Source organism: Rhincodon typus, chromosome 13 (assembly GCF_021869965.1).
Source record: "Rhincodon typus isolate 14 chromosome 13, sRhiTyp1.1, whole genome shotgun sequence".
In the NCBI taxonomy this organism is placed as follows: domain Eukaryota; kingdom Metazoa; phylum Chordata; class Chondrichthyes; order Orectolobiformes; family Rhincodontidae; genus Rhincodon; species Rhincodon typus.
Genome location: NC_063344.1, coordinates 42,021,917 through 42,045,723, shown reverse-complemented (window position 1 = coordinate 42,045,723; position 23,807 = coordinate 42,021,917). Strand labels below are relative to the sequence as shown.

General features: G+C 37.9%; 1 protein-coding gene across 2 annotated transcripts in view; it reads left to right on the top strand.

Annotated features, from left to right (window-relative positions):
• The window catches only part of veph1 (ventricular zone expressed PH domain-containing 1), a 209,046-nt gene that overhangs the window by 6,000 nt on the left and 179,239 nt on the right, over positions 1-23,807 (top strand). Inside the window, exons 1-4 of one of the 2 annotated variants that reach the window (XM_048604371.1) lie at positions 4,661-4,771; positions 9,368-9,674; positions 11,686-11,901; positions 19,735-19,912. In XM_048604371.1, coding sequence (XP_048460328.1) covers positions 9,537-9,674; positions 11,686-11,901; positions 19,735-19,912 — 532 coding nt within the window. In that variant the 5' untranslated portion in view covers positions 4,661-4,771; positions 9,368-9,536. Of the gene's footprint in view, positions 1-4,660; positions 4,772-9,367; positions 9,675-11,685; positions 11,902-19,734; positions 19,913-23,807 lie in introns of those variants that run through there. The other variant, XM_048604370.1, reaches the window with a different exon arrangement.

The following is a 23,807-nucleotide window of genomic DNA, read 5'->3' as shown; positions in this document are numbered from 1 at the left end:
CTGCAACATTAATGAGTTTCTGCTCTGCGTATGTTATTGTGGCTCTGTCTCTTTGTGTATTTAAATGGTCCATGCTTCCTTTGTCTGTCCAGTTCTGAGTTAAGCTTACATTCAATATGTTTTGTTTTAACCCTTAAAATATCAACCAACATGTCACTACACCAATCTCTCAGCTTGCTATATATTTACATGCTCTTTTATGTATCCATGTTGTACATCTCTAAGACTCTATGACTCTAAGGTAGATCAGCACTACCTTCTGAGTGGCTGTTTGTGATGTATAATACACAGTGGCCTTGCCAGCAAAACTTGAGTATCCTATGAATAAGCCAACAGAACAGTGACTGTCCTTCAAAAATACTTCACTGGTTGTGAAGTGCTTCAGAACAACTTTTGGCTATAGTCAACATGGCACAGTCCATCATGCTAATTCTCAAACAGCCCATCAGTCCCATTTCTCTTTAGCCCCCCAACTCCCTGCAGCCCCTGCGAGTTTATTTTGAAGGGCCAATCAGATTTACAGTAAATCCTCTGTATCCGCAAAATCATGAATTGCACATTCGCCTGTCCATGCCAGAAAATAAGCAACAACAAATGTTAACATCTGAAGACAAAAATCACGCAAACAATTTTAATCTATTTTTAACGCGATCCATACTCGTGAATTTCACCAGTTGCAGGGGTTCTCAGGATCAAAAGTCTCGCGGGTGCAAGGAATGACTGGATCAACTCCAGTACCAGTGCTATAGCAACGCAAGCCTTTTTTTAGTTTTGTAGACCAATTTTGTTCGTTGTTCATTCTAATCTTTGACCTGATTTTGTGCTGGTGTTCCATCTGATTTGCATTTCTAGATCATTTCTGTATTCTGTATTTAAATAACTCACTGAAGGAGAAGGCTCCACAAATATCCCAATCCTCAATGATAGGGGAGCCCAGCATGTTAGTAAAAAAGATAAGAGTGGAGTATTTGCAGTAAAGTTCAGCCAAAAGTGCCAAGTAGAAATCAATGTCAGTATCCTTCAGAGTTCCCCAGCAGCCAAGATGCCAGTCTTCAGCCAATTTGCTTAATTCCATGTGATATTGAGAAATAGCTAGAGGCACTAGACACAGCAAAGATTACAGACCCTGACCACATTTTGGCATTAGTATTAAAGACTTGTGTTCCAGAACTGATCGGACCCCTAAACCAAGCTGTTCCAAAATGGCTGCAACACCGGCATCTACCTGACAATATAGAAAATTGCTCAGGTATGTCCCCATACACAGAAAAGAGGACAAATCCAATCTGGCCTGCCCTTGACATTAAAGTGGCATTTGACTCTGTGTCATCAAGGAGCTCTCTCAAAATTAGAGGTAATGAAAATTAGAGAGAAAACTCTCTACTGGTTTTAGTTATACCTAGCTCAAAGTTAGTTGGTAGTTGTTGAACTCAGTAGGAGATCATCAGGGTACTGTCCAAGGCCCAACCATCTTCAGCTGTTTTGCCATTGACCTTCTCTTTGGCATTAGATCAGAAGTGGGGATGGACCTTCACTGATGACTGCACAATGTTCACCACCATTCCCAATTCATGAGATAAAGAAGCCATCCATGTCCAGGAGCAGCAAGATCTGGATTATTGCCAGGTTTGAGCTGACAAGTGGCATCTATCACCAGAACCGGCAGTGACTGTGTGCAACAAGGCAGAAAATTACCATTGCACTTTGACAGTTAGCAGCCACCATTGCTGAATGCCCTTATTATCAACATCCTGGCAGTTGCCATTGACCAAAAACTGAACTCGACTAACTATATAAATATTGTGGCTACAGGGACAGGTCAGAGGCTAGGAATCTTACACTAATTAACTCACCTCTCTCTCCTCAAAGCCTGTCCACTATTTATGAGGCACAACTCTGGAGTGTGATGGAATTCTCCCCACTTACTTGGATCAGTGCCGCACCATCAGTGCTCAAGAAGTTTGTCACCATCCAGGACAAATCAGCCCACCCACTCGATTGACTTCATATCCAAACACATTCACTCCCTCCATTACTGGTGTACAGTGGCAGCAGTGTTTACCATCCAAAAGATGCACTGCAGAAATTAGCCAAGGCACCGTTGACACATCTTACACATTCACAACTACTTCTGTCTAGAAGGACAAGAGCAATAGATGCGTGGGAAAATGCCACCAGATACTTCGCCTTGAAGCCGCTCACCATCCTGACTTGGAACTTTCATTGTATTACTTCAGGGTCACTGGGTCAAATGCTGGAATTTTCTTCCTAACAATATTGTTGGTACCTATACTAAATAGACTATAGTGTTTGAAAAATGCAGCTCTCCGCCACCTCTAGAGCAACTCAGGATGGGTAATAATACTGGCTCTGCTGGCAATGTCCGCATGCCCTGTATTATTAAACATTAATTGCAAATTGCCAGGTCTAAAATAACTTGCTGTTTGTTTGGCTGTAGAATGTACTGCTGCAAGAAATTATTCTGAAAAATGCTATGCACTCATCTTCTAGGCTACCTTTGCTAATTTGGTTCATCCGATCTATACCTAGATTAAAATCACCCATGATTGTCAGCATGCAATTTGAGCAAGGTGGCATTATTACTTTTTGCATAGTCTTTCCTGAAGTGTCATTCCCGTTAAGAGGCTAATAAACTACTTCCACCATCTATTTCTGTGCTATTTATAGGGGCGGTGGTAAGAACCAAAATCTTTTAACGAATCCATTGATCCAAAGGCCGAGACAAAGAGAGGAGCCAATACATGATAAATGGTTTGGTCAGCAAACAGAAACAAGGGAGGATCCTGAAAAAACACAGGAAGCTAACAAAAGAAGAGAAAAGCAAGGAACAAAGGAGAGTGATGGAAGAATGATGAAAAGAATTGGAAGGAGAAATATCTTTGAGAGCAAGGAAAAAGGCAAAATATTTTCTAAAAGTGGAGCTGGGAGAATAGGAATGGTTCATGTGATGTGGTCAGATTGGACAGAAAGCTGAGAGCTGCATTTTTCATGAGATCCACTACACTAAAGAAACTATTTGATCAGGCACTCCATGAGGCTAGAGCTTGCTTTGGGGTGTGGTTATGTTGGGTGGCTTCCCCCGCCTCCTACAAAGATGAACACTTGGTGGCAATATGCATTGGTGTGATCCATGTGAATTTTTGTTTTATTTGTGCTTGGTGGTGGGGGTGGAGTAAGTTTGGTATTCTGTCGGATTCTTGGCTTGTGCTTTCTCGATGTTAGAACAGCCCGGGGAGTCAGAAGGTCAGTTACATACCCAGCCTTCAGTCTGCTCCTGTATCCTTAGTATTCATGCAGCTGGTCCACTTAAGTTTCTGGTCAATGGTGACTTGACAGATGTTAATGGTGGCGGGTTCAGTGAACCTCTGTACTTCTAATTTTGTCAAAAGGAAGATAATTGATTAAAAAAAGCTAAAGATGGTTCAACCAGGCATGAAGAACTGCTGCAATAGTGTCCAGGGTTGTCCCAGAATTATCATATTTTGTGCTAGGAATGATTCCAGCCACTGTTGAGTTTACCCCTTGATTCTCATTGATTTCAGTTTTACAAGGGATCCTTAATACCTTACTTGGTCGAAAACGCCTTGATGCTAGTGGGAGTCACCCTCACCTCACCTCTGGAATTCAGCTATTTTGTCCATATTTGAACCAAGGTTGTCATAAGGACAGGAGCTAAATGGCCCTGGGGAAATCCAAATTGAGCGTCAGAGAGCAGGCTGTTGATTTGTAAGTGCCATTTGACAGGATTGTTGGTAACCCCTTCCATCACACTGCCCCTATGGATAATTGTACATGGCCTAAAAAGTGAGCACAGAGCATCTATCATGCAGCCAGATCGTCTGGCATCTCTATTCCATCTCTCTTCTTTCAAATATATCAAAAAGCATGGTGTCTACACCCTGTACGTAACATTCAAACCTAGTTTTATTTCTAGGTCATTTCACTTAACATGCAAATTATGGTCCTAAATTTCACTGTCTTTAAAAGAAATACATTCTTAAAATTATTCAGTTAAACTTAAATTACTAAAATAGTTATGTTTAACAGCATTACCTACCATTACTGCAGAGTTCTCTGATAGTTGTATAAAATTAAGTATTTTGTTTTAGAACCCATATCATAGAAGAGTTTATAAGTATATTCAATGAATAGTACACTAAGTTGAAAGGAATTCAGTAATGTGTTTCTTATTTAATGGAAAAGTGCAACTTGTCATCATTAAAATTTGTTTATCGCTGCTCAGAGTTTATTGAAATATTTTCAGATTATTGCAAATGTAGATTCTCTGATGAGAATTCTTCTTCATCTGTCTCTGTTCCATGGAATTAATAGGTCCTTCATGATTCAAAAGAGTCCTGTTTCTTTCAGTGGCCTCATTTTAAAGGGGGAGTGCCATACACAGAACAGGGACTGTCAGTATCAGAGATGACTAAACTGTCCCTCTGCTTTGTGCAATAATCTGATTAGAACTTCGTTCCAATCAGTTGCCACTCTGTTTGGATCAAGCCTGACCAGCTGACTGTGTCACTTAAGACTCAACTTTAGGCACATTTTACAGCATGCATTCTTTGCATTCCTAGCTCGCAACAGTTAAATAGATTGCTGGAAGTGCATGGTTTCAACAGAAAGTTTCCATTGCCTTTTACTTCTCATAACCATGACTACAGTGTGCTGTGTGTTACGATACAAAGACAGCAGGAACCTTCAGAGTAAGTGGATCACAAGTATGCCTACTGGGACTAGCATGCAGGTAAAGCAATATCTCTAACTAACTCATGTTTCTTTTGGTGCAAAAGATAGCAATAGGGAAATAGATTTTTAAGTAGTTGCAATCTCTAATTTACTTCATTCTCTTAGATATTATATCTAACTTCCATTGAGGTTTGGCTTGAACGTAAGAGACAAACAAATAGGAGAATCAATCAAAATTTAGTCACTTTATTTTTTTCTAAGGAATGTTAACTGGCCAATGCAAGCTCACATGAGCTTCACAGTTTAGCATGACAATGAACAATCCTTTGGGTTGCACAAGTTAACTTTTCTAAATTGAGGACCAGTTCTAAGTTAGCTGTGATCACAAATGATTTTATGTATGTTTTAATGCTTGATCTTGCACTTTGTTTAAATTTTTTTTCGTAAATTATTTCAAGCAACTAATCATTACAAAAACTGGATAACAAATTGAAGGAGGAAAACAGGATTTTTTAAAAAAAATGTAGTTCAAGTATAAATATTTAACCATAGGTTTTGTCAAAAATGTGTCTTGCTTTTTCATATTTGTGTAATATTAGATGTGCTGAACTTGATTTTATAGGGAACACATTAATAAGATAAGTATGCATAGGTTGTATTTCAGTGGAATCTGCTAATTTGTTTGATTTGTTTAATTTTCAACTTTTTCAATCCTATTTTGAATGAACACTATCTCAGCCTGTGTGGCCATAACTTTGTTCTATATCTTTAAATTTGAAATAGAATGATGGCAAGATGCATTCATATAGAACCTTGAAGGAAAGTTTAAAAAAAATGGAGACCAAACCAAGGGAAATATTAGTGGTGATCAAAAGTTGGTTAAAAGGCTGAGTTTTAATAACAATCTTTAAGGTGGCAAAGCATAGGGGTTTGTGGAGGAAATCTCAGAGTGAGGTATGACCACCAATACTAAGGCAAAGGAAGGATGGAATGCTCAAGGACAATCAGAAGAGTATACAGTTGATAAGAACTGTAATGCTGAATGATGTTACGGAGGAGAGAGACTAATGATTACATTAAATGAAAAAAGACTGAGAAAACTAGTGTCGAAGACCAGAGAGGATTGAAGGGGCAAGTCCAGAAAAAAATAGAAGTAATGCATCCAATGGATAAATTTGTTAGAAAAAACTTGATTTTACAAAAGGAGATACAGCCTATAAAAGTTGCAATCTGATAATGAATCTGTATAGAACATAAGAAAGATCACAGCTATGGTACTGAGAAGTTTGGTCTTTATTCCAAAAGACCAAAATAAATTTTCTAGGATCCTATCAAATATGCACCCCTCTCATTTGCAAACAAACCTGTTAGCCAGAAACCGAGAATATGGGCAGACATTTGTATGTTCATGACTTTAAATGAGTGGAAAAGAATACTCAATAATATGTAAAATGGACTGCTGCTACTGCTTGGGATAATTATGTCCCAGGAGACTTCCAAAAGTATGCATAAGTATTGCTGAATTTTAACCAGTTAACATTGCATAGCCTACCAATAGGTTAGGCATCCTTTCTTTTTCTATCATGATTAAGTTCAGCATCCTTTGTTTATTATTTCAAATTAAAAAGATAATATGTACGAACCTTAACATTAATAAGCAGGTAACAAAACCTGACTGATATTACCTCACACTTAAGAGTTCTGTGTTTACGGAAAATTCTTAGGCCAACAGCTTCTTTTTAAAACTTTTCAACTCCTGTCCAAACACACAGCACAAGTCAGTATTATTGCAACACTGTATTGAATCTTGTGTTAAAACAGGTTTTCTCTATTTGCCTTCACTAAACGAAAGATTAATTTTCTATTAAGGTGCAACTACTTCCCATTGTAAGCCAGCAAGCAAAACAATAATCTTAAATGTAGTTTTGCATGTTGGTTTGTAACGTAACATGTGAACTGAATGTTGAAGAGTAATTCTGTTTTCTACCGTGATTACTTTTAGTGAATTGAAAACATTCCATGAGTCTTTTCATGAGGTGATCTTTTGTCTTGTTCTGTTACTTAAAAGACTTTGCTGCATTAGTAACATAACTACACTAAGCTTTTTGTTCTAAGTCTGTTAGGTATAGTTAATGATTATGAAGGTTAAGCTCACTGATGAATATTATGATATCAGTTAAACTAGTGTATGTAGAGGATGCAGCTTTCTAATGCCTACCTGCTGAGTTTGTCAGTTTAATGCTGGTGGGATGAATAGTAATTGTAGTGCCTGGTCTATTGTTACAGTCCTGGGAATCCAGTGGCTTTGAATTTACATTAGAATTCCCATAATGGATTCCAGCAAAGCTTCAGAGGTATCTGAAACAGTTTGAGATTCTATCAGACGTGTTGAAAGACAATAAAGGCTTTATAACTTGGTATCTGCATTTCTTCTTACTGTTCTTATGTTGTAATTATTCTTTTCGGAAACAGAAGAAACATCCCTGTTTTGGAAACCTTTAAAATTTGCTCTGCGTATAAATCAGGAATATGTGTAATTTAAAGCTTCACAAATATTCATATGAAAATTAAATTGTATTTAAGATAGTTATGGGCTGCTTTTCAATAACATGCTTTGCATTTATAATGATTAGGACAAATACAGAGTGTAATGCTTTGTGGTTGCAAGACAGGTAATTGATTTTTTCCAATTTATTTCCAACTAATTAAGAATTAATAAATTGAATAAATATTGAATTTGGTAGCAGGTGATTTGTATAGGGAAAGCTAATGAATTGAAAGGAGGTCAGTTCAGACGGATTTCACATTCTCCAAAACTGGAGTTTCCTTCCTCAAAGCTGAGTATTTCTTACGGTACTGATACACTAATCACTAATGGATTAACAGTGATTTGGAAACTGGACAAAGTTTACTATAATCTCAAGATTTTTGTGGTGATGTATAATGCTATTAGTCATTCAATTTTGTAAAAGCAGTTCTTAGTTTTCAATTATGTGCCAATAACAAGTGCTCACGTACTGGTTTACTTCTAGGCAGAAAATTTGAATGAAACATAACTTACACTGTGACAACATGAACTTTTGGATTCAATTATTATCTTTTCTGTTTGGTGAAATTTACATATTAGATAAGCTGAGCTTTCAGAAGAGAATTTCTGTAACAAAATCATTTGAATAGTTGTGCAATGAATTATGGTTCATGGTAAGAAAAATAAATATTGCCCATTTTTCTCGTAATAGATAAAGCACAATCTCGTTGATCAAGCATAAATTATAGTTATGTTGACTTTAGTGAAATTTGTATCAAGCGTTAGTGACCATGTAGGAAAAACATACGTGACATTGTATCAGATGTGTCTAGCACTGTAAAAGAAAAATGAGTATTTTAAGGGTTTGAAATAAAATGACTAGACTTATATTAAACAATTGATCATCTTCCTGACTCGTTCAGTCCCATGTGAAGAGATTGACATAAGCCTAGTTGGGGAATACAGCCAGGCCTTTACCTCTTTGAGCACCACATGTTTGCAGTAAGGCATTCTGGCCCATCCTTGCATTCAAGGCCAAATTATAATTGTTATTTTAGTTTCTCTTCCCACACTTTAGTGGTTGACATGTGTAGTAATATTTCAGCATTGAGAAGTTTTATTTTCAGAAAATTTATGCATTTTTCAAACAGGTTTCAGTTTTTTTTGAATGGTTGCCACATAATTCCTTTGGATGTAGTTTACCAAATGTCTGTGTACCATGGAGACATGCATGTTTTTTTCTATATCACCACGCTGTTTGTGCGAGTTACAGTGAGCAATCTGGTTGCCCTCAGTATCTTTCTAAGACTGGTACTTGTATTGTAACCAACTTTAGTGGCTGAGGGCATTGTTAAAAAAAAAGTCTCTTCTCAGTAGAAATTAGTCTGTTTGGATACATCAGACAGCAGATACTAGCAAAGATGGAGGAAGCAAATATGACATAAGATCTTGCAGAGCTTGTTTCATCACATTGGCATTTGGGAGCCGAAAAAGTTTGTTGGTTCTTTAAATAGTGAGTGGTAGTTATACAGGGCTATCTATAAGAGATTTGGATTTTGGTATTCAGACTGTAACTATGACCACAACTCCACGGCAGTGTTCATCCCTGACATTTTGAAGATGCTGCTCAAATCAAGTCTAATCTTAAATCACATTTCAGCTTATCATCAACTTAAATAATTCCCACATGAATTTTGCCTCTTGCCTATGGCCTTTGGTTTGATTTGAAATGAAACTAAAGTTCATCCTTTCATTCACTAGATGGTTCTGTCATGGAATTGAACATACATAAGGGACATATACTGAGTGTCCACCTGCCATCTTCGTCCTGTAAAAAATACTATGGCACCATTTGATCAATAACGGAAAGAAATTCCTGTTATTCCAATCCACATCTCTGAAATAGATGTCTGGGCATTTATCTCTTTGCTGCTTAAAGGACTTGCTCTATCAATTCAGCTACCATTTCTCTCTAAATTTCAGCAATGTCTATGTTTCAAAATATTCACAATATAGTTGAGCAAATTGTCAAAGTATCGTTGGAATCTTCAATGCTTGCATTCAGACTGATGATGCTATTGTGTATGAAAACATATCTGATTCTGTAATTCATTTTTTTTCAAATAGGGCATGACACAGTGGAGTGATATCACCTTTGCACATATGAACATGAAATGATTTAAGCATTTGGACCAAATTGTTAAACAAATTGTGAAGAATTTGTCCATGCTGTCGACGAATTGAGCAATTGGATACGTGTGAATGTAACTTTTACACTTCATTGCAATTGCCCACTATGCATCAGCTATTTATTGTTGTGCTAGGGCAGAGGGATTTATCTCGTGCAGGAGATCTTTTCTCACTGGAAGATACTGAAATTGAAGATTGTCTATCAGAAGCTCTTCAGCAAATAAAGGAAATATCTTCTTCACCAGTAAGTGTCAGTAAACCGTTAATCAGTCACCCCTAGTTCACCCGTATGTGAAAACTTTCAATTTGCATCCGTCCTGTTTTCACCCCTTTTGAGGAAGGGTCACCAGACCTGAAATGTTAACTGTGATTTTTCTTCACAGCTGCTGCCACACCTGCTGAGCTTTTCCAGCAACTCCTGGTTTTGTGTCAATAGAAGTGCTATACTGTTCAAACCTAGGCAAAGAAGTCAGGAACCACATCAGCCAGTTCAGTGCTTTGAATGAGCACCAAGTTAAACAAGTTAGAGAGCTATTGATTGCACATTACATCCCAAACAGACCATGGATGAATCTGGGAGCATACCTTCTCAGTCTTGCAGGAGCTGGTTATTTTATCAACAGTGAAATATATATTGGGAGATAAACCAGCTGACTTCAACTCTTTTTCCCTTCCCTAAAAGGCATTTTCTGACAATAAACAATGGTCGTCATTAGACTCTTAATTACAGATATTTTATTGAATTCAAATTCCACCGTTTGCTGTGGCAGGATTTGAATCAAGATCCCCGGAACATTACTTGGGTCTCTAGATTAGCAATCTGGCACTAATATCACTAGGCCATTGCCTCCCTTTTGCTAGGCAGTCCCAATATTTAAATCAACAGTTTGTTTAAATTACCTTGGAATTAAAAGTGAAAATTGTTTATACTTTGGGATTTTGATCCATCATCATGTTGTTGGTGTCCTTGCAGTCCAAGGTTTGGGCCAAGGTCAGTCCTATAGGTCGAGTGCAACCGGTCTGATGATAACAAGTATGTCAGTTGGTGTACCGTGGGGTCTATCAGGCTATGGGTGTCAGCCAATTTTTCTGGAATGAGGAAAAAAGAGTGATTGAGTACAATGGAAGTGGTTGGAAGAGCAGTTAGTACTGACTCAGGCAGGAGAGGTGGTGACATGCCTCCAGAGAGAGTAGGAAGCACCGAGAGCAGGAAAAGTTAACTGTTTGGGAGGATGAGGTGGGTGTGTGTACGTGATTGCTTATGATCCATGTAATAGTGAGAGTTGTAGTCTATTAGCCTGATGAGATGTGTGCGCAATGGCAGAATTAGAGACAGTGGTGGCCCTGAGACTAGGATAGTAAAGAGAAGATTATAGCTGGAGCTATAAATTGTGTGCAGGCTGGCTTTGTCTGATGACATGGCCTCTTGTGGTCATGAGGTGAACAAAGGACTGGCCTCCTCTACGATATCCCGTCCACTAAATCCTCCAGGATCCTATCTGTGAAGTAGGGAGTAAGCTTTCCTTTCCCCTGGCCTGTGTGCTTAATGTAGAGGCTTGAGCACTGCAGTATGGAGGATCATTTCTGACTTGCATCATTTATAGTGGTGTGCAGCTGGGCTTTAACTATGTGGCTACTGTGGCTTGAAGAATGGAAGGTTCAGGCACCAGTGAGTATTTCTGTGTCTCCAGCTATACAGTTTCCTGAGAAAGATGCCTGGTTGAATAATTAATGAAGCAAAGAGCAGAAGATCATGTGAGAAAAGTCACATACGGGACCAGATGTGAGGAATCCTGCTTGACAAAACACCTGAACCGAAAATGGGAAAATTCTGCCATCAGTAATTTTAGCATGTGTTATGAATCAATTTATTAGTTTAGTTTAAAATGATTGAAACATAAACAATGTTGACATTTAGGACTCATTAGATAGATGAAAGAAAGGCATACAGAAACAGGGAGAACATTTGACACTGGGATAACTTATCACAAAGAATGCAAAAACTAATGTAGACTGGTTTGGCTAACCTGTTTCTTGTAAATGTAAACCATGGTTCTGGTCCTATCTGCAGCATTAAGTGTTTGTCAGAAATTGTAATGGCTTATGTTGCTTAGTCTAAATCCCCAGCCAAACATTCGTAATAAGATATCAAAAGAAATCAGATTTAATTTCAGTGTTATTCAGATAAAGAATAATATGAATAAATTTTGCAGTTCATGTAAATAATGTAATATTTTGTGTTTCCACTTTTTTAGGACTATCTGAGGAATGTCAATGATCAGGCAGTGGTAGAAATCTGCATTACTCGAATTACTACTGCCATAAGGAAAACAAAATCAATTGAGAAGCATGGGAAGGCTCTTGTAGCATTGTGGGAATCATGCTTAGAACATAATCTGAAACCAGTCAGCAAGGATGAAGATACTCCGCATGCTAAAATTGTTTCTGATATAATGAGTTGCATCTTTCAAGTAAGTTGTGTGCAAAATCACTTAATGATGTGACAGGAATACATTTAAGTAAGTATATTTAATACAATTGAAAGAATAGCAATGTTTGATGGAACTTTTTTCTGACAACAGTATTGAATACTAGATGTCTCTAATTTAAGTAAAAAAATTCCATTTTAATATAGAGGACAATAATAGCTTATCTCCTGGTCTCAGACCTGAGATCGTGGGGTGGGGGTTAGACCTGCGGACTGGGCCTTCTTATGTGGTTTTGCAGAACCCTGGAGAAAGTTTTTGCTAAGTGGTGCCAAATTCCAGCAGTTGAACTAGCTTTTAGCAATATCAGTGATTCATGAGTCCAGCAGACTTGTGACGAAGGGGCTGTCAGGAGAATGGCCTTAAAATTGCCTTCAGCCTTTTCAAAGTCAGTTTCCAACACTTTAACCCCCACCCTACTATGTTGCAACCCATCGGCTTCTCCTTATGCTCATCTGTAGTCTACTATGTTCCTTAAGGACCTTGACACCTTCTTTATCTATTTGTATTCCATTTCAGTATTTGTTTCTGCCTTAAAGCATAGGCTGCTCAATCTCTTGCTGTAGGACAATCCCCTCATCTTAGGAACTGGTTTAATGAATTTATTAAGGATATGCTTCCTTAGGTTAAGAAATCCAAAACTGCACACAATACTCAAGATATGGTTTAGATTTAGATTTTAGATTTAGATTTTATTGTTATGTGTACTCAAAACCAAAAGTTTAGTGAAAAGTGTATAATTTCGCCACACGGTGCCATCTTAGGTACCTAGGTACAAAAAAACTTAGTACAAAGTAGTAAGAAAAATGACAGTTAAAAATGTTAAGTATTACTTCATAGAATAAGTAGAAAAATAAAGAAATAAAGTAATGGTTAACATTTAAAGTCTTTCGTAGCTTAAGGTAGGAAAATAAAGGAATAAGCTCAAAGTTCAACAGTCTTTGATGAGCCCTCTGCTTATCTCGCTCTCTGGGAGACTTCAGCAGCCTGGTACCATTCTCGATGGTACCACATAGATGCTGTTGCTGCTACTGAAACTACCGCCTGTCCAAACTCCCCAGGTGCCTCTGGAACAAGCCCAGGCAGAATTCACTTGCATGCTGAGCCAAAATACCACCATGAGCCGCTGAGAGACCAGGCTGAGAGCCACCAAGAGACCAAATGCTCAAGTGGTCTCACCAAATACTCTGATAATTGAAATGAAACTTCTTCATGTTGTACTCCAATCTCTTTGAAAAAGAAGCTAAAAAACAGTTTTTCCTTCCGAATTACTTTCTGTACCCATATACTCATTTGCTGTGATGAAAGTACATCAGGTCCCTCAGATTTCCCACGCTGTTAGCATTCACAAAAGAAACTTCTGCTTCTTTTCTTTTCCTACCAAAAAGGATAACTTCACATTTTGCCACATTGTATTCTAACAGAAATGTTCTTAAACATATACCCAAACTGTGCAATTCCCTCTGCAGCCTTATCCACTCTCTCAGCAATTACTTACACACCCAATTGTGTACCATCAGGGAATTTGAATTTGTGGCTTCATAAAAGTCAAGAAAACATATTGTCTATTAGTAAAGTCCAAATATAGATCCTTTATGATACCTTGTCTGTTTACAGTCTCCCAACCCAAATATTCCCATTTATTCATAGTGTTCTGACTATTAACCACCCTCAACACATGGTAATATAATATCTCCCAGGACAAGGGCATTGCTAGCTAGGCCAGCATTTATTGCCCACCCTGAAGTTAAGAGTCAATTACATTGCTATGGGTCTGGAGTCACATGTAGCCCAGATCAGGCAAGGATGGCAGTTTCCTTCCCCAAAGGACATCAGTGAACCAGATAGGTTTTTACGACAATCGACAATGGATTCATGGTCATTATTAGATTCTTAATTCCAGATATTTGTTGAATTCAAATTCGACCAACTGCTGTGGCGGGATTCGAACCAAGGTCTCCTGAGCATTACCTGGGTCTCTGGTCTCTTAGCTGGTAAGGGTTGTAGGTTTGGAAGTTGCTGTTTAAGGAAGCTCGACCCATTGTATGATTTTTCTATGTGCTCTGTTGCTTTGTCTCTAGTAATAGATTCAGCATTATACTGCTACTGAAATTAGGAAAGCTGGCCTTTCTCTCTTCTTCCTTTCTTAAGTAGATGGGCAACACTCCTCATGAATGTGTTAATAAATTTTCTGACTTGCATAAATTGCTTTGTTCATTCATGTTGTCATCTTCCCTGAAGGTTCACTGACATGGATCCGTGCCTCTGTCTGTCCTGTGCTGTCCTTGAACATTCTGCAAAAGTCATCTGTACATTCAGATAGTCATCTATTTTCTCCTGGGCTCCTGGCTCCCACATTTTCTGTTGACATTTTCCATCCAATAATTGTGGCTGTCTAGTGTCTGGTCCAATGATGTGACTAAAATGTTGTAACTTTCTCTCTTTGTTATGCATCGTACAGTAGGAATAGGTTAGGTGGAACAATCTCTTCTCTATCCACACGTCTGATGCCTTCAGCTTATTAATCATTTCTTTGTTTCTTGTCCACATCACTGAAGTATTTACAGTCTGTCATAAATTAATGTATACATTACCAGAAACAAAAATACCTCAATAGTGCTTAATCATTTCTTAAACAGTTTCCAAATATTTTCTCAAATCTTTCCCTTTGGAATTAATTTTGTGAACTGAACATATAGAACCAAAACAAGGATTTTACTTTCTCAGTGTTGCTTCAGTGTTGCATTAAGATAGGATGACAGCATGTTAATACAGCTACAGGTTTTGCCTGTATCTGTCACTGCTTATTACTTTAGACTAATTTGTTGAAGTAACATCACATCAAAGTTCAGCAAACATTATGACACTGTATTATAAGCATAAGTGCAACTGCTCCAAACAGTTCAGTAAAGTGTAATTTGAGATTCTGATCTCACTGAGTCTATTTTTCCCATGGATAATACATTTTGTTCTTGCCTCCCAGTGGTGACAGATTTCTTAGTTCATTTTGTTTAAACAGAGGTAATATTTTTGATTTTCTCTGGGTTGTTTGAATTTCCCCATTTCTACACTAGCCTTATTATTGAAAGCTTCTGAAACTCAAGTACTAATTGATCTAAATGCTTGTCCCAAAAACAACGTATTATCCTAATCGCTTGTTGCCTAGCAGCAATTGTGCATTTAAACACAGGAAATTTAAGAAAGCTTTCACTGTAGTTTATATTATTCTCACAGTATACTTCCTTATTCATCTCCTTGCCTTTCTGCATTTCCATCAGATCTCCATTGTCACGAGAGCTATTTGAACATGTGTATTTAGGAATAGAAAGCATTTTTCTAGTATTTGATTAAAACATAGATTTGAAAAAAAACTTGGTAATTGTTAACATTTGAATTCATTACTTGACCCCAGAAGAATACTGTGTGGTGGGTAAGCTTCTCATCCAAAATAAGATGGGTTTGCAACAGCTCAACAAGAAAGCCAAGTCAAAGCTTGATATCGCAATGCAGACCTTGACATTTTCTCTTCCTCCAAGCTGCTTTCATCCCTCATTCAATGCCACAAAATGCTGTCTTAGAAACTGGACACAATAAATTTTTCAATGATGTATCTTCTGTTCACCTCCATGCCAAATTAATCCTCATTTTGTATAATTAGTTTACAAGTAATTTATTCTACCCATCCCTTTTTCATTCAATTCTAATGTTCATATAATCTCCTCCACCAAATATCCATAGATACGATCATTTTTGATGGATTCTAACCTTTACTAGGTCTCAAGGCTAAAACACTTGCAAATATATTTCAACCTCGGTCCAACATAGCAAAATTCAAGTCAATGGGAATCCACTGTTAGAGTCATACCTAGCAAAAAGGAAAATTGTGCTATGGTTGTAGGAGGCCAGGCATCTCATTCCCAGGACACTGCCCTTAGGAGTTCCTGTAGCAATGTCAAGCTCCAACCTTCTAGATGTACTACATCAATAGCTTCTCTATTATGAGGTAAAAAATGAAGATGTTTGCTGATGAGCTGGACATCATTCAGGCTAGGGCAAATAACCTTCATAGCACACAAATGCCAAGCAATGACCAATTTTAACAAGACAGAATCTAACAATCTCCATTTGACATCATGACATTACCATTGTTGAATGCTGAATGAATATCCTGGGGGTTGCCATTGACCAAAAACTTTACTCAGCTAGCTATATAAATCCTGTACCTTCAAGAGCAGGTCAGCGACTGGGAAAGCTGCAGACAGTAAGTCATTCCCTGACTTTCCAAAACCTGTCAGCCATCTATAAGTTAGAACAGTGATTGAATACTCTCCATTTGCCTGAATTAGTGAAAATCCTTTGTTTCACTTTTCTGCAGCATTTTGGTACAACTGAATGACTTGTTAATCCATTGTTGAGGACTCTTTAGATTCAAACACATTGTGTGTCTGGAGTCACAGATTTTGTATAGTCACAGTCTAGGTAAAGACAGCAGATTTCCTTCCTTAAAGATATTGATAATTTTAAACGAAAATTATTTATAAATTGAATATAAATTCCACCAGCTGCTGACATAGTGAGGTTTGAACTCGTATTTCAAAGGCACTATCCAGGCTTTTTTTCATCTAGAGATCATGCAATTGAAGCAACATCTCCCCTAATGGTTCCTGTCAATAATTTTTCTGGTATACCTGAAGCTATCTCATCTGAAGACCCTGGAATCAGGATTCTACCTTTCTTTAAGCCATGCTTCAGCAATACCTGTGCTGTCATACTTCCAAGTGTCTAACTGTGTCCTTAGCTCATTTGCCTTCTTCACTAGACTCTGAGAGTTGAGATATATATAATTATTAAGCACAACCAAACACATTTACTATCTATTTTCTAGCCATTGTTTGCTCCCACTTCCACTCTTTCACCTCCACCTTTGTTTTTCTCCTTTCTGAATTTACTCTGTGGTTCCCATTCTCCTGCAAAGTTCACTTAAACTCTCCCCCAGTAGAGTGAGAAAATCTCACCATGATGTTACTACCTCGTGACAGATTTTTTACAGAGCTTACTTCTTTGGAGACAAGGATGGAGAATGATTAACTTGATGTGCTTAATCTGCATTGATTGAGCATAATGTTCTTCGTAGGGACATTTGAGACAGCTGTTGATTTTTCTTTGACTAATGTCTTTTGGAGTTAAGATTGGTTATATTCTTTGTAGTGAATTCGTGGTCAAGAGGAAAACTGTTTCAATGTGAAAATGTGCCCTGAACACATTTTTTAAATCTACCTGAGCAGATAATTCAATGGAGATACTCCTCCTTCAGTGGCAGCATGCTGGCTTTCCTATGTATATTCCATCTGTCAAAAGTCATAATACAACTGGAGATGTTCTATAGTTGAGCTCTTATTATATTTTTGATGCATGATTTGAATTGTCACAGAATTCAGGGTTTGTTTGTTTAATTTATATTATGGTTATTCATATAAAGCCAATGTTTAACATTACCCCTTGAGGGCGCTATCACCTAACTTATCTTTGGTTTACTTCTGAAATATGCCTTAGAGAAGTAATTTGCCAATTAATACCTTCTTCACTTTTTCTGCGGTGCTTTCCTAACATTTTTCTAACACTGACAACACGCAGAAATAAAAATGATATTTTTTAATAGTGTTCATTGTGTTAAGTAATACTGCCATAAATTGGATTTTCCGCTAGTTTGTTTTGTTAAAAACTTAAAACTTAATCAGAATATTTTGTGGTGTAACGAAAACCGAAATTGCTGGAGAAATTCAGCAGGTTTGGCAGCATTTCTGGAGAGAAAACAGAGTTAAAATTTTGAGTCCTGTGACACTTCAAAATTTCACAGGACTCAAAACGTTACCTCTGTTTTCTCTCCACAGATGCTACCCATCCTGCAATTTCTATGTTTATTTGTTTAAGATCTCTAGCATCCTCAGTTCTTTGTCATATTTTAGTAAGAAAAGCTGGGGCTACTCTTCATAGAGTTGAGACAGTTAAGGGTAGATTTAATAAAGATATCTGGCATCTTGAAGGGTATTAGTTAATTGCATAAGGGGAAACTTTCTGATACTGCATGTCTGTAATGAGAGGGCACAGAATTAAAATAATTGACAAATGAATCAGACTGCAGATTTGTAAACTTGCCAAAAAGTGAGCTATTATTCTGCTGGTGGACAAATGTTTAAAATATTGAAATGCAAATGTTGCTATCCAACACAGAATCCCAAGAAGGAATGATTAAATGTCTCCCCAGCAATCTTGGTTTAACACTTTGAGGTGGGCATCTTGGTGATTAGTTTATGTACTTCCAAAGTGTTGAAGAAGCATCTTTTGCTCCTGCCAGAGCCCTATTTGAGGCAAACAATTTTCAAAGAAGAATAATGCATCTAATAGAAAATGAAGAGTTTGCAGCTTTAGCTTAGGGCTTTGACTTTTAAGAAAATTGAAAATAAGGCATGCATTCCCTAACACATGTGGGACATTCATTGTCTGCCTGGACGTATTCCAATAGCAAGGAGTCTACAACATGCTTGGAACAGACTACAGATGTACTTGGTAGTATGTTTTTTAAAATGTACAATGAGGTTATTAAATCCTAGCCCTAGGAATGTGATAGAATGGGGAAATGATCCATTGTACTCCTCACAAGATGTGAAAGCTGTCTTTAAGATGCCTATCTAAGATGTCTATTCCCTCTATATTTTCTTTCTCATTTCTTTATTGCTGTTTCTTTTAATTTGATTCTTGCACAACTTTGCATGTCACTGAGTGTGGGAGCAGAGAAATTCCAAAATTATATTATCTTATTTAAAACAATTTTTGCTGGATTCTTTAAAAAGCTGCTATCAAATAGTGAATGATTGAATTGACTGCTGAAATGTCCAGCCATTATCAGAATAAAAGTGAACTCATTACCTCCTGGAATGTAACACTATTTGTACTGTATGAACATTCTAGCCAAGATAACATAGATGATCAGTAGACAAGACATCTACCTCACTAGGTCTGAATAAGGGAGACCATTGGAAGCCAGTATGGCTTGATTTGGTACAAATGACTCACATCTGTCCACTATAAAACACAATGGGTTCTGATGATGGAACATCAAAACCACCTCATTAGCTAAATTTCACAACCTGAAGTCCCAAACACTTGACCAAAACTACTTGTCTGTTTGAACTACCTTTTTTAAATTATACAGTTTGACTTTTGTTTGCTAGTCTGCTTGTCACACCTGAACAGTAAGCAACTCCAAACTTAGTTATAAAAACAGAAATTGCTGGAAGAGCTCATCAGGTATGGCAGCATCTGTGGAGAGAAATCAGAGTTAACATTTCAGGTCGAGTGATCCTTCCTCAGAAATTACATGCCAATGAGCTCAATATTTGTTGAAAGTCTGATTCCTGAAAACGAACCCGTATTTCATTTATGAAATGAACTAATTTAAAGCAACAACTGCTACACCCTAATGAGCAGCTTGACTGTGTCTTGTGTGCAGTTTTAATACGCTACTTGTTGACATCACTAAATTTATGAAGTCACCATTTAGACCACACATTTTAGCTTATTATTCACAAATAAATTGTTTTAATAGATTCAAGGTAGTTCAAAATAATTGTTTTGAATTGTTCAAACTAGCAGAAATGGTAGCCTCTAACCAAATGTATCAGTTTATGAAAGTGGAAGTATCATCTGAACTGTTTATTTCATGAGACTTTTACTGTGTGCCTTGTTTTATTAGTGATAAAATACTTAAGTTTTAATCATTTTATGATTTCTCACTCATATGTATTTTGTTTGTTTCAGCAGAATTACAATAATCCAGCTGTAATGGCTCTTGCTGTTCCAGTAGCAGTAAAGTTTCTGCAGATGGACAACAAAGAACTCTCCCGAAACATGTCAAACTACTTAGCACTTGCAACTATTGGCAAACCAGAAATCCTTGCAAAGCACACAGCGACCATTGTAAACAATATACTTCAAGGTAAGGTAAAACAATATGAGCTACTGGGAATACCTCAGAATCAAAGTGATAAGTAAACGTTCCTTGAGAATTTGACTGCATGACCTAGATAGATTATCAATGCAGCACTGAGACTGTTGCATAATGGGAACTGTCGATGTTCATAAGTTATTGAACTGTGTTTTTTTTTCTACTCATTTTGTGGGATGTGAGCATCGCTGGCTGGGTCAGCATATCTTGCCCATCCCTAGTTGCCCTTGAGAAAGTGATGGTGAGCTGCCTTCTTGAACTGTTGCAGTCCTCCTGCTGTGGGTTGACCCACAATGCTATTGGGGAGGGAATTCCAGGATTTTGACCCAGCGACAGTGAAGGAACAGCGATTATATTTCCAAGTCAGGATGGTGAGTGACTTGGAGGGGAATTTGGACGTGGTGGTGTTCCCATATATCTGCTGTCCTTGTCCTTCTAGATGGAAGTGGTAGTGAGTTTGGAAGGTGCTGTCTGAGGATCTTTGGTGAATTTGGTGTCCTTTTCTCCCTGTTCAGATCGACTTAAAAATCCCTATGGCACCATTTAGAGTCATAGAGCTGTACAGCACGGAAACAGAGCCTTCGGTCCAACTCGTCCATGCCAACCAGATATCCTAAATTAATCTAGTCCTATTTGCCAGCATTTGGCCCATGTCCCTCTAAACCCTTCCTATTCATATACCCATCCAGATGCGTTTTAAATGTTGTAATTGTACCAGCCTCCACCACTTCCTCTGGCAGCCATTCCATACATGCACCACCCTCTGTGTGAAAAAGTTGTTTCTTAGATCCCTTTTATATCTTTCCCCTCTCACCTTAAGCCTACGGCCTCTAGTTTTGGACCCGTCCCCACCCTGGGGGAAAAAACGTGTCTATTTACCCTATCTATGCCCCAAATGATTTTATAAACCTCTATAAGGTCACCCCTCATCCTCCGATGCTCCAGGGAAAATATCCCCAGTCTATTCAGGCTCTCGCTATAGCTCAAACACTTCAACACTGGCAATATACTTGTAAATCTTTTCTGAACCCTTTCAAATTTCACAACTTCCTTCCTATAGCAGGGAGATCAGAATTGCATGCAGTATTCCAAAAGTGACCTAACCAATGTCCTGTACAGCTGCAACATGATCTCCCAACTCCTATACTCAATGCACTGACCAATAAAGGCAAGCATACCAAATGCTTTCTTCACTATCCTGTCTACTTGGAATCTTTCAAGGAATTATAAACCTCTATTCCAAGGTCTCGTTGTTCAGCAACACTCTCCAGGACCTTACCATTAAGTGCATAAGTCCTGCCCTGATTTGCCTTTCCAAAATACAGTACCTCACATTTATCTAAGTTAAACTCCATCTGCCACTCCTTGGCCCATTGGCCCATCTGATCAAGATCCTGTTGTACTCTGAGGTAACCTTCTTCACTGTCCACTACACCTCCTGTTTTGGTGTCATCTGCAAAATTACTAACCGTACCTCCTATGTTCACATCTAAATTATTTCTACAAATGATGAAAAGCAATGTACCCAGCACTGATCCTTGTGGCACATTGCTGGTCACAGGCTTCCAGTCTGAAAAGCAACCCTTCACCACCACCCTTTGTCTTCTACCTTCAGGCCAATTCTGTATCCAAATGGCTATTTCTCCCTATATTCCATGTGATCTAACCTTGCTAACCAGTTTACCATGAGGAACTTTGTTAAATGCCTTACTGAAGTCCATATAGAGTTAAAGATGAGCAAGGGAGTTCTCCCAGTAGAAAATATATGGCAATATGATCAGGTGACAATAGACAGAATATTTGATCCCATTTCTCATATGATGGTAACTTTTTTTTTACAATAGATTTCCCAGTTCAGTGAGTGTTTAACTGTTCAAGTGCTGTGACTGTAAGAGATGTGCACAATCAGATTTGCTTGTAATTTTCTTAAAAGAGAATCGTATTTATTGTCTGATAAACATAGTAAAAATGCTCTACTTTCTCATACAAATGCATTTAAGAGTCCATCCATAATTTATAATGTGGCTGGAATAGGTGAAGTAGGTTAAAAGTCAAAACAGGTCAGTTATATATAGATTCAGTAGATTCATAGCTTGGATGGTTTCAGACTGGGATTAATCGTCTTCCGGAATTCTGCGACTGGATGATTCAAACTTTTTGTCAATTTTCTATTTAGTTTCCAGAAATTACCAGCTACTGACTTTTAGATGCTGACCAAGGTGTATACCTAATCAACAGCAGGCTGGATTCATGTTTACAGGGTAGACAGAGCGAGAGCGATGGGGGCTAGAGATAGCAGATCTCATTCATGATCCACCTTCTGCATTTGCTTTCTTCTGTTCCACTTGGCTGAGAGAAAACCAATTTCTTAAATCATAAAAAAGGAGGTAGTTTGCTCATCATATGATCTCCCCTGACAAACTGACTAGTTAACCAAACATGGTGATAGTGAGTTGATCCCAGGCCCAGTGTTTTGATACAATTAGATCAGTTCCTTTCTTAGCCAGAGTCTAATGTCCAAAGTGATTGTGAATAATGGTTTGTTCCTTGCATACTGATGGCTGTTATTTGAATGGGTCAGGAAAAAGCTGGTGGTGGATATACTCCGTGGCGGTTACATTCCGCTACAGTGACAAAGTCTGCCAGATCAAGCTCCAATCAACCCCTTAAGGGCTGACTCAGTGTGAATTAATCCCCTTCTCTGATTTTTCCTTCTGGGAGGCTCTTTCCCCTTTTCCTGGAATCTTTCTTCGCTTTACTTACCCAATGCTCTCTTTCCTGGAATTTCTTGCTTCTTAAAGCATGTCTGTATAACAGTGTGTCTCAACTAATTTCAATCAAACTCATCAACTGGTTGTTTATTTTCTTGCTGGCTGTGAAACTTTGTGGTGTGTGACTGGTTGCTGTGTTGCCTACCTAATGGTTTCTTGATTTTGAAAAGTAATCTGTTAGTTGAGTCCACTATTAGGCCTCCCAAGAAAGTGAAAGGCATTATGTAAATTAAAGTTATTTCTTTTGTTTATTTATTAGACTGTGTGTTTCTGGCGTTAAATATAAATCACCAAATTTCTCAGAGGATTTGGATTACAGTTAGTACTGCAGAGGAATAGTAATTTAAAAAACTACATTCAGTAAAGAACAGTATTGAACTGTTAAATCTTGTGTTTTAACAAAGCTTAAAAGAATTGGGCCCTAACACAATCATGACCATTAATCCAATGGGCTAAACTTTACCGTTAGTGACAAACAAGCAATGTTTGTTACACAGACTTGCGCACAGGATCTCTAGAAGTTCCTGTAGCCAATTGTTGCATGCAATGTCCAATATTGCGCACCAAAGACCTGTGTAAAGAAGACAAATGACTATCAATTAACCAATCAATTTCCAAAATTGTTAATGGGAAGTACATTCTCTGAGCAAGTTGAGTTGGATATTGAATTTAACGTTCAGTCAGGTACAGAAAGTGAACTGGGAGGAAGGGGAAGGATTGGATGAAGAGAGAGCACCATGAAAAGGTAGAAGGAAAAAGCAACAAAGTGATTTAAAAACAAACGTTCAACTTTTTTAGCATGCTTGCCTTCATTGCTCAGACCTATGAGTATAGGAGTTGGGATGTTATGTTGAGGTTGTATAGGACATTAGTGAGGCCTCTTCTGGAGTACTGTGTGCACTTCGGGTCACCCTGTTACAGGAAGGATATTTTTAAGCTGCAGAGGGTTCAGAAGAGATTTACCAGGATGTTGCTGGGAATGGAGAGTTTGATCTATAAGGAGAGGCTGGATAGGTTGGAACTTTTTTACTGGAGCATAGGAGGTTGAGGGGTGACCTTATGTAGGTTTATAAAATCATGAAAGGATATAGATAAGATGAATGTCAGTTTCTTTT